General features: G+C 43.1%; 1 protein-coding gene across 6 annotated transcripts in view; it reads right to left on the bottom strand.

Moving 5' to 3' along the window:
* DBF4B (DBF4 zinc finger B) overlaps positions 1 to 2,929 on the bottom strand; it is a 31,697-nt gene extending 28,768 nt beyond the window's left edge. For 3 of the 6 annotated variants that reach the window (XM_027624458.2, XM_027624462.2, XM_027624463.2), the window contains exons 1-2: positions 2,722 to 2,929; positions 2,188 to 2,253 (exon numbers count right to left, since the gene is read on the bottom strand). In XM_027624458.2, coding sequence (XP_027480259.2) covers positions 2,188 to 2,253; positions 2,722 to 2,743 — 88 coding nt within the window. In that variant the 5' untranslated portion in view covers positions 2,744 to 2,929. Of the gene's footprint in view, positions 1 to 2,187; positions 2,254 to 2,418; positions 2,529 to 2,713 lie in introns of those variants that run through there. The other 3 variants (XM_027624459.2, XM_027624461.2, XM_027624460.2) reach the window with 3 other exon arrangements.
* Positions 2,930 to 12,019: the final 9,090 nt, after the last annotated feature.

Below are 12,019 nucleotides of genomic sequence, written 5' to 3'. Positions count from 1 at the left end.
GTAAAGTAGAATAAAGAATTGTCAGGGCGCCTGGGTGGCTTAGTGGGTTAAGTGTTTGCCTTCAGCTCAGGTCATGATCTCAGGGTCCTGGGATCGAGCCACACATCAGGCTCCCTGGTCACTGGTCAGCAGGGAGCCTGCTTCTTCTTCTCCCTCTGCCCCTGCCCCCCCCACCCCCCACCACTCATGCTCTCTCTCCCTCTCTCAAATAAATAAATAAAATCTAAAAAAAAAAAAGTAAAGAATTATCAGACCTGGAGGTCTTGAAAAATTTATCTGTCATGTACCCTTTCTCAGGAAGCTATATTAGAAGTTGTGCTCTACCAAAATGAGGAAGTAAATGAAGAGAGAAGAAAATAGGAATTTGGAATGTAGAGGATCCTACCCAGGAAAAAAGCAAAGGGAAATCCATAGAATGATGAAGGGAGATTCTAGGATGAAATCAGTGCAACAAGCCTACACATAGCTGGACCACACTGAAGACTAGGAAAATGGTTTCAGAAGGTATGTCTTCCAGGCAAAGAAGAAACTGATGGATTCTTTGATGAGCTTGAAGGTATTGAGGGAAGGTTTATAATTCTGGTAGAATATGGACGTGAATTGGTGATCATTCATAGAAAATGAAGCATATTTCCTACTTTGCTACATGGGTCATCTGTAAATAACCATAATAATGATAATGCAAATAAATAAATGACCAATCAAAAATGACTAAGTATAGGGGCGCTGGGGTGGCTCAGTGGGTTGATCTCAGCCCAGGTCTATCTGAGGGCCATGAGTTTGGGCCCATGTTGGGCTCTACTCTGGGCGTAGAGCCTACTTAAAAAAAAAAAACAAACCAAAACTTCATATACACTGGGAGGAGAGAAGAGGAGGAAAATTGTGTGTGTGTGTGTGTGTGTGTGTGTGTGTGTGCGCGCGCGCTGCAGGTAAGTGGGGAAACAGAAAAAATATTTTCCATGCTAGGAAGTCAATAGATATAATTTAAGTTGAAAACAACAAAAGCAGTATGAGCATGCTATTTAGAAATAAGTAGGTAAATACTAGAAGAAATAGTGAAAACAACTGTAAACAGTGGCACCCTCGGGAGTGGCAATCAGGAGGAACAACTTCAACTCTAGGTGTGTGAGAGAGAGAGAGGCCAGGGGAGACCTGGCCTCCTTTTAAAATTATGTAACCGTAAAACTATAATAAATAAATTAAACCCTCTAAAATTCACATAGTCATACTACAGTGAATTTTAAGAACAAATATAAAGAGAATCATCTAAAATGTTCTAATGAAAAAAGCAGGTCACTTACAAAGGAACAAGAATCAGACCAACATCAATTATCAACAGGCTCTACTTTTTGCAGGAAGAAAATACCATTTTTCACTGTGCTGAAGGAAAAGAACTTTGACTCAAGAATTTTAACACAACGGTGAAATCAAGATATTCTCAGGCATACAAGCCTCAGAAAGTTTATCCCATAAAGTCCCCTTTTGAAAACATTCTTGGAGAAAAGTTCTCCAGCAAAGGAAGAGTAGGTAACCTAGTAAAGTGTATTACCGGTTCAAAGGCAACAACCAAAGCCTGTTATCTGTAACAATCCAAAACTAAAACTAGAAGATACTGAAAGAAGTGGGAGGAGGAGAGGGGCGCCTGGGTGGCTCAGTCATTAGGCGTCTGCCTTCGGCTCAGGTCATGATCCCAGGGTCCTGGGATCGAGCCCCGCATCGGGCTCCCCGCTCAGCGGGAAGCCTGCTTCTTCCTCTCCCACTCCCCCTGCTTGTGTTCCCTTTCTCTATCTCTCTCTCTGTCAAGTAAATGAATAAAATCTTAAAGAAAAAAAGAAAAAGAAGAAGTGGGAGGGGGAATATTGAGGGAAGTGAGCATGTGCTGAAATACTTATCTATTTCGGTGAGTTTATGGTAAAAATAACCATGAATGTGGGCTTAATAAGGTACTCTATCCTGACTCCCCATCTGCTAATCTTGTTCATAATATCAGACTGAAAGCTCTTATTTGACATTTAACATGAATTCCTAAATGATTTCATGACATCCCACCATATACACACACTCAAAACCACTAAGAAATTAGAAAACCCCAATAGCGCTAACATTTCTCGACCTTTCCATCCCAAGTGCTCTGGTGCAGGAGTAGCAACTTCGACCTCGCATCCCTAGTTCTGACCTGTTACCTACCTAGGTCCGAAGCCCGGAGCCTACTCTCCGCCATAGAACTCTGCAGCTCAGAGAATCTGCCGTCGCCTGAGAAAGGACAAAACAGCAGGACCACCTTCATTAGCCTTCGACCTTCTATCATCCCCTCCCCTCCCCCTCCCCCCCCCCCGCCTCCCAATTCCCGCACAATCCCCCGCGCGGCTCCCGGGTACAGCCAGCCTCAACTCCATCCCAATCCACATCCCATCTCACCTCCCGCGCCTCCTTCAAGGTTCTTGTCCCTCGGTCCCACAGCCCCCACTAGGACTCTGCGCCCTCAACTTCCACGGCTTCTTGGCCACCCTTGTACATTTCAATTCCCGTGCCCCCCTCCAGGTTCTTGTCCCCTCAGTCCCTCCACCCCCTTGAGACCTCGGCCTCCTCAATTCCTGAGAGCCCTTCCCGGCCCCTCTACCCTCCTCAGCTCCTGCACCTATCTGCTCCCCAGTTCTCGCGCACCTTCCCCAGCCCTTAGCCTCTCTACACTCTCACGACCCCTTCCGCCTACCTTCTTACCCCATCTTCCCCTTCCCGGCATCCGTACCCTTGCCTGGCTCCCTCCTCAAGTTCTCGGCTCCTTCTCGGCCTCCGTACTCCTTCCTCAAGGCCTCCGCGTTATATTCGCGGGCTCCATGAGCGATTTCAGACGTCCGAGCGCCGACGGAAGTTCCACGAGTACATTATCAGTCTCCAGGCGCCCTCGGCCGCGGCTTCGGTTTAAATTTCCTGTCGGCTCCGCCCCCTAAAAGAGCGTAATAGCTTTGAGGGTCTGCCCTACGGTGGCCCTGCGAGGTCAATGTTAACTCAGCAAATCTTTCTTTACCCCTTCCTTTTTATTTCCGCTTTCTCCATCCGTCTCTTCATTTCTTGGCTTGTCATTGGGTGGAGATACCCTGCGCCTTAATAGACGGGAAGTTGGGGACTAGTGGTAGCCTAGTCTTAGTGATTCTTCACACTGAGCAGGTTGGAAATTCCTGGGAGTTAGATAATAAATAACAAAACAAGCCTATCACTTATAGAGCATTGACAATTTACCAAAAAAAAAGAAAAAGAAAAATTCACGTACACATTATTTCATCTTCACGTCTTTGTTACCCACCCAACAAAATAATTTCTCAAAAGAGGTGCTCCATTCTTCACTTCCCATCTTTTCCCCAACTCATGTAATTAGCCTTTGATCCTCACCTCTCCACTAAAACTGGACCTGTCCAGGTCAGCTCTAACTTCCACGTTCCCAATCCTACGGTCATTTTGCTATACTCAGCCTATCTGACTTCTAGAACATTGCAACAGACTATTCCCTACTTCTTGAGCCAATTTCTTCATTCTGCTTCTATTTCTACCAGTTTTCACCTTCCCTCAATGGTTCCTCAATCTCGTTTGCTGGATCCAAAGCCATTGTTTCACCCAGAAATGTTGCAGCATGCCGAGGCTTTTAGCCCTTAGCCCTCTTCTCTTCCATATTAACACTTTCTCACTAGGAGATCTCATTCAGCTCCTTGGCTTTACTATAGCTCTATGTTAATGCCTGCAGAATTTCTATCTCAAGCTCTGACCTCTCCCTTGATCTCCAGACTTATATACTCAAATGGCTACTGAACATTTCTATTTGGATGTCTAATGGGCACCTCAGGCTTAATATGTTCAAAACAGAACATTTGTTTCACTCACCCACCCCTCAAAAAACCCACCTATTCTCCATCTCAGTACATGTCATACAATCCACTCAGTTGCTCAAGACAAAAATTTTTATTTATTCATTTGAGAGAGAGACAGCCCGTGAAGGGGGGGGGGGGGGCAGAGGGAGAGTGAGGCAAGCAGACTCCCTGCTGAGCAGGGAGCCAGACTCAGGGCTCAATCCCAAGACCCTGAGATCATGACCTGAGCTGAAACCAAGAGTCAGATGCTTAACTGACTGAGCCACCCAGGCGTCCCAACAATATACATTTTTTAAAAAAGATTTATTTATTCATTTGAGAGAGAGTGCAAGAAGTTGCACACATGAATGCGCGCATGTGGTTGGGGGCGGGCAGAGGGGTAGAATCTTTAGGTAGACTCCCTGGGGAGCATGGATCTGGATTTGGGGCTCGATCTCAGGACCCTGAGATCATGACCTGTGCTGAAACCAGGAGTTGGATGCCCAACTGACTGAACCACCTAGGTGCCCCTATGAACAATATTTTTAAGCTTTAATTTCTAATGTAAATATCACATATTTTATTTTCTAAATATATATACAAATATATAAAATACTTTTACATTTATAAACTTAAATTTAAAAATACCCACATTTGTGGTGTCTGTCCCTATTGGATGGGGGTCCCCAAATGTGGGGTGACTCAATCAGGTGGAAGCCAGTGGCACGGGCAGTGACAGCATTCATGTGAGGCAGAACAAAGGAGATAGAAATTTATCGAATACACCCCAAGTGAGCAGCGGGCAGGCCACAAAGGAGAGATGGCCTGCTATGGGTGGGGGCTGTTTTTCAAGAGGGAAGGTGAGCAGGTATGGGAACATACGGAATTTTCCATTTTTTGGTACCTGTGCCTGGTTGTAAGTAGCCCATTTGTTAGTTAGGGCCTACGGATAGTTTGAGGTGGGTCCCCTGGGCCTGTCTGTATTAGCCAGGGGGTTGGGGTCACTGTGGGCCCTTCTACCTTACTCAGGTTTCCACTGTTCAAGCCTGTTGCCTAAAATCAGCCGCTGAGGGCGCCTGGGTGGCTCAGTTGGTTAAACGACTGCCTTCAGCTCAGGTCATGATCCCGGAGTCCTGGGATTGAGTCCCGCATCGGGCTTCCTGCTCGGCGAGGAGCCTGCTTCTCCCTCTGACCCTCTCCCCTCTCATGTACTCTCTCTCTCTCTCATTCTCGCTCTCTCAAATAAATAAATCTTTAAAAAATAAAATAAAATAAAATAAAATCAGCCGCTGAAACATTGTGGTAGCCAGTCTCCCAAGATGGCCTGCAAGGGCATACATCTCCTGGCAGTCACGACCACATCAAATAGGGCTATGTACCAATAGAATATTGGGGAAAGAACAATGCGCCATTTCTGAGGCTGGGTTATAAAACATTTCAACATCTGTATTGCTGTTTCTTGGATCACTTGCTGTGGGAGAAGCCAGCAATCATGACATGAGGACTCTCAAGTATGCCTGTGGAGAGGCTCTTGTGGAGACGGAGAGGCATGGAGTCTTCCTGCTAACAGCCAGCACCAACTTAACCACTAATGTGATTGAGCCATCTTGCAAGGAGATGGTTCAGCCCTAGCCAAGCTTTCTGAAGACTGCAACCTCACAAGAGATACGGAGACAGAAAAGCCCAAGCAAGTTGCTCCCAAATTCCAGTACCACAGAAACCCAGTGAAAATCAGTAATTGGTGGTAGGTAAGTCATTACATTTTGGGGTTAGACAGCAATAGACAACTGATATACATATCAACAAAAAAGCTGTTTGGGGTCCCCCATTATGGATCAAATTACCCTCCCTTTCAAAACCACCCAGTGGCTTTCCCTGCTAGCTCCTCGGACCAAACTTCCCTGTGTCTTGAATGAGCCCAACTTGTTACTTCCTTAGGGCCTTTATACCAACAGTTCCATTTCCCAGCTCTTCTCTTTCCTTTTAGGCATCAGATCAAATCTCATATTTTCAGAGAGGACTTTGGAGACCACCCAACCTAACAGCAGCTACCCTATTTCCTATTTTCTTCATAGCATTTACCACTATCAGAAATTATCTTATTTGTATACTTATTTCCCCAGCAAGAATGCAAGCCCATAAAAAGGACCTTTTCTGTTTCACTTACTAATATAACCCCAAAGTAAAGAACCCAGTGGGTGCCTACTAAATATTTGTTAAATGAGCAAATGACTGAATCTCTCTGATCGTCGGGTTTTTCATTTGTAAAATGAAGATAATATTATCTACCAGAAAATGAGGTTTAAACATGTGTTTAGCACATGTGAAGTCAGTGACCAGAAAAAGTAGCTTTTACTACTTGGCAGAAAATGTTTTGAGATAGTATTCAAAATTTTCTTTCTCACCATTTTTCTCCATTCCTGAGGGGAAGTGCTTAGAGTTAAAAAAAAAAAAATCAGCTCATACCATAGAAGAAGGACTGATTTTCCAATATCTAAAAAAAAAAAAACAAACTTGTACAATGGGGCACCTGGGTGGCTCGGTCGTTAAGCGTCTGCCTTCGGCTTGGGTCATGATCCTAGGGTCCTGGGATTGAGCCCCGCATTGGGCTCCCTGCTCTGCAGGAAGCCTGCTTCTCCCTCTCCCACTCCCCCTGCTTGTGTTCCCTCTCTCATTGTGTCTCTCTCTGTCAAATAAATAAATAAAATCTTAAAAAAAAAACTTGTACAAATAATACAGAAAAGAACAACAACCCAGTTGAAAATGGGTAAGAGAATATTCATGGAAAAGAAATACAAAGAACATTCAAGTATACTCAACCTCACTTAAAATAAGAGAAATGCAAATTAAATCTGCTCTGAAATGTCGCTTTTCATTTAACGGCCTGGCGAAGATCAATTTTGCTAGATAGTGCCAAATTGCCCTACATCGGGGTTGTACCAGCCTCCTATGTAAGGCAATTTGGCACTATCTAGCAAAATTACAAATGTACATATCTTTCCACCCAGCAATCTCATTTCTAGGAGTTACTCTACAGATACACTCACACATATGTGCTAGGGTTTATATAATATCTACTGCAGCATTGCAGTATCTACCAGCTATATGGTGTTTAACCAGAGAAATACTTAAAAAAATGACACAGAAAAGGGATGCAGATATATATATTTAATTACTTTACTTTATAAATCCTATGTAGTGCTTATTTATGATATTCAAAGCGCTTTTTAAAAAAGATTTTAAAGAGAGAGAGAGAGAGAGTGAGCAAGAGAGAGAGTGAACACAATCGGGGAGGAGCAGAGGGAGAGGAAAAAGCAGATTCTCTGCTGAGCTGGGAGCCTGACACGGGGCTCGATCCTGGGACTGTCCAGGATCACTCCAGAATCATGACCTGAGCTGAAGGCAGACGCTTAACCAACTGAGCCACCCAGGCGCCCCTCAAAATGCTTTAAAAATAGTGATTACTTTAATCCTCATAAAACCCCTCCGAGGTGGGTAGTTAACTACGCCCATTTTATACACGGGGAGACTGAGATTATAACTGGCTTGAAGTCACACACCAAAAAGTGTTAGTGCTGGAGTGTGAACCCAGGCAGTCTGACTTCAGATGCCATGCTCTTAACACTGCTCTGTGCTGCCTCTCAGTGTACGTTAACATGGACAAGGAAAACCAGTACAGCAATATTAAAATCTGACAAAATTGATTTTAAGAGGTAAAGAATTATTAGGGATATAGGTGTCATTGCTTGATGAGAAATAATTCACCAGGAACTAAGTAACCTAGTATTCATATGAATCTAACAACATAACCTCAAAATATTTAAGGCAGAAAAAAATATTTAAGGCCGAAATACAAGGGAAGGGGCATCGGGCTGGCTAAGTTTGTAGACCATGCATATTCATTTAAGGTCATACAATTTCCCTCTAGTTACTTTAGCTGAATTTTACAGCTTTTTATTTTATTTATTTTTTTAAAAAGATTTTATTTATTTATTTGACAGAGACAGCAAGAGAGGGAACACAAGCAGGGGGAGTGGGAGAGGGAGAAGCAGACTTCCTGCTGAGCAGGGAGCCCGATGCAGGGCTCGATCCCAGGACCCTGGGACCATGACCAGAGCCAAAGGCAGATGCTTAACAACTGAACCACCCAGGCGCCCCTAAATTAATTTTTTATCTAAAAGAATAAAAACAAGTAAGCTTTGCTAATCATTCATAAGCAAATTGACATTTGTGCCCGCCCTGGGCCTCTCTTGTCAGACATCCTGGGTTATGTGGTAAGGCAGGGGAGTTATCTGGGGAAGGGCGAAAGGAAGCTTCATATTTGGAGGAGTATTGTGTTTTTTTCTTTCAGCTCTGTGATGTTTGTCTTTTAGTATTCTATGTAGTTTACATATGCCCGGATAGATGGATTTACAGATTATGCAATGTGGATTTAATTTTCCTAACCTTCCAAGTGGACAAAGGATTTAACAAAAATTTGTTAGAAGAAGCAAGACTGAGATTACTCACAAGTGAATGCTTCAAGTACAAACACCCAGTGAAAATCCAGCCAGTGCTGAGAGGGAGGCAACTGACCAACCGGTGAAAAAAAATCACTGAAGTTAAAGAGAAATTCTTGCCAGGAATGAATCCTTAACACTACTGAACTGTACACTTAAAAATGGTTAAGATGGTAAATTTTATGTTAGGTACATTTTACCATAATTAAAAAGAAAAAAAGATGTGGGGAAAGTAATGAAGCATATGCAACCACTTTATTTTCACTAAGGATTTTCGGAATATGTATGATATTTGTAATACATTATTTACCTCACTTTTTTTTTTTTGGTAATCCCTATGCCTAAAATGGGGCTCACACTCATCACCCAGAGATCAAGAGTTGGATGCTCTAACAACTAAGCCAGCCAGGCCCCCCTATTTACTCCACCTTTTAAAAAAGATTGTATTGGGCGCCTGGGTGGCTCAGATGGTTAAGCGTCTGCCTTCGGCTCAGGTCACGATCCCGGAGTCCTGGGATCGAGTCCCACATCGGGCTCCCTGCTCCTTGGGAGCCTGCTTCTCCCTCTGCCTCTCTGTCTCTCATGAATAAATAAATAAAAAATCTTAAAAAAAATAAAAAAGATTGTATTTATTTATTTGAGAGAGAGCGAGTGAGGAGAGGAGCAGGGGGAGAGGGACCAGAAGACTGCACTGAGCGAAGAGCCTGATGTGGGGTTCGGTCCCACAATTCTGAGATCATGATCTGAGCCAAAATCAAGAGTCAGACATTCAACTGACTGAGCCACCCAGGTGCCCCTCTTCAATTTTTTTAAAATTAAAAATTACTTTATTGCTAAAAAATGCTAACCATCATTATTCACTTTTTAATCCCCCCTTTTATAGTTATCTTTTGGATGTTTTATGATGGAATACTAATTTGTTATGCTGATTCATAAATAAATACACATTCATACATTAGACGTGCATAGTGAAATATTTTTCCTGCTAAGAGTATGTGGCAAAAATATGTCTGATGCTGGGTGCCTGGGTGGCGTAGTCAGTTAAGCGTCGGATTATTGGTTTCAGATCAGGTCATGATCTCAGGGTCATGAGATCGAGCCCTGCATCAGGCTCTGCACTCAGTGGGGAATCTGCTTGAGATTCTCTCTCTCCTTCTGCCCCTTCCACCGCTCATACTCTCTCTCTAAAATAAATAAATAAATCTTTTAAAAAATGTATGTTTGATGCTTACTGGCCTAGAGAGACTTTCCCGCAAACATATAAAGAGACATATATAAGAATGTGAATTGAAGCACTATTTGGGAAACTGGGAAATAACCTAAATGCCCACCAACAAAGGAATGGATCAACTGGGATATATTCAAGCAGTGGAATACTATAGAGTGGTTTAATGAATGGATAAGAGCTACTTGTATCAACATAAGTAAATATTTTAAACAATTTTATGTGAAAAAAAAGCACACTGCAGGATGAAAAGTCCAACATGCAAAAACAAGGTGACATATTGTTTACAGATACATATATATGTATGGATAAATACATATACATGTTGTAATATATACTATGTTTCAAACATTCCAGAGAAAGATAAACACCAAATTTAGGAATAGTGGTTACCTCTGGGGAGGAAGGGAAGAAAATGAGATTGGATAAAGTATTCAAGTAAGTTTTATTTCTGAAAAGAAAAAAAAGATGCAAGGTAAATAAACAAATAGCTCACAATTTTATTTTTTTTAAAGATTTTATTTGAGGGCACCTGGGTGGCTCAGTTGGTTAAGCGACTGCCTTCGGCTCAGGTCATGATCGTGGAGTCCCAGGATCAAGTCCCGCATTGGGCTCCCTGCTCAGCAGGGAGTCTGCTTCTCCCTCTGACCCTCCCTCCTCTCATGTGCTCGCTCTCTCTCATTCTCTCTCTCAAATAAATAAAATCTTTAAAAAAAAGATTTTATTTGAGAGTGAGCAAGAGAGAGCATGAGTGGGGGGGCGGGGCAGAGAGAGAAACAGACTCCCCACTGAATGTGGAGCCTGATGTGGGGCTCAATTCCAGGATCCCAAGATCTTGACCTGAGCCAAAATCAAGAGCCAGATGCCTAGGGAAGCCTGGGTAGCTCAGTCGGTTGCGCGTTTGCCTTCAGCTCCAGTCATGATCCCAGGGTTCTGGGATCGAATCTCACATCAGGCTCCTTGCTCAGCGGGGAGCCTGCTTCTCCCTCTGCCTGCCACTGCCCCTGCTTGTGCCCTCTCTCTCTGACAAATAAATAAAATCTTAAAAAAAGTCGGATGCCTAACCAACTGAGCCACCCAGGCGCTCCAGTCATAATTTTAAAACAAGATTTTTTGAAACTAGTCTCCCTGAGTTCTCCTCAGTGACCACCATCCTCCTACCCCTTGTGTATCTTTCCAGAGATATTTTATGCATGTGCAAGGACACATATGTATATGTATTCCCCCACCCCACCTTCTTTTCTTTCTTGCAAGGACACATATGTATATGTATTCCCCCTACCCCACCTTCTTTTCTTTCTTTTTTTTTTTTTAAAGATTTTATTTATTTATTTGACAGAGAGAGACACAGTGAGAGAGGAAACACAAGCAGAGGGAGTGGGAGAGGGTGCCCAGGTGCCCTGCCACCTTCTTTTCAAACACAGTTGGTAGCAAACATTACATACTGTTCTGAGCCTCACTTCTTTCTTCAACAATGTATCTTGAGTTTTGTTACCTGTCAGTACATAAAGTGCTTCCTCCATTTTTACAGCTGTCCAGTACTTTTTGTGGCTTCTTTGAGCCTGTCTCCTATTGACAGAATGGAGATTATTTCTGTCCTTTCACTACAATGAGCATCACTGTAATGAATATCCTTATAAATAGGTCATTCTGCACACAGGTATGTATTATAATAAATTCCCAGAAGTAGAAATGCTGGGTCTTTTCAAATTGCCATCCAGCGAGATTGTACTGATCTACTTCCTGCTCCAACATTTTCCAGTGCCTGCTACCCAATCACAGATCAACACAACATGTTATCCGCCTTTTTTTTTTTAAAGATTTTATTTATTTGACAGAGAGAGACAGCGAGAGGGAACACAAGCAGGGGGAAGCTGGAAAGGGAGAAGCAGGCTCCCCACTGAGCAGGGAGCCTGACGCGGGGCTGGATCCCAGGACGCTGGGATCATAACCTCAGTAGAAGGCAGACGCCCAACGCCCAAGCCACCCAGGCACCCCATCATCAGCCTTTTTGATCTGAGACGTAAACATGGTATCTCATCTCCAAGTTTAATTTGCATATTTAAAAAATTATGTGTCAGCATCTTCTTATAGTTTAAAAAGTAATTTTGCCTTTTTCTTTAAGCTGTCACTTTTCCAGTTGTATTTTTTTAACCACAAGTGATTACTTTTGTAATAAAATAGCCAATGAGGATTTTTTTTAAGATTTATTTATTTATTTGAGAGAGAGAGAATGTGCAGGAAGGGCAGAAGGAGAGGGAGAGAGAAACTCATGCAGACTGTGTGCCCAGTGCAGAGCCTGATGAGGGGCTGGATCTCACCACCCTGAGGTCACGACACAAGTTGAAACCAAGAATCGATACCCAACCCACTGTGCCACCCAGGCACCCTTAAGTATTTTCTTTAATGCAGGGTCTGAAGAGGCTTCACTCAGTGTTGTGAGAAGTTCCTAA

The sequence above is a fragment of the Zalophus californianus genome, chromosome 16 (genome assembly GCF_009762305.2).
Source record: "Zalophus californianus isolate mZalCal1 chromosome 16, mZalCal1.pri.v2, whole genome shotgun sequence".
Taxonomy (NCBI): Eukaryota; Metazoa; Chordata; class Mammalia; order Carnivora; family Otariidae; genus Zalophus; species Zalophus californianus.
Note: the sequence above shows the minus strand (reverse complement) of the source record. Positions and strands in the feature narration are given on the sequence as shown.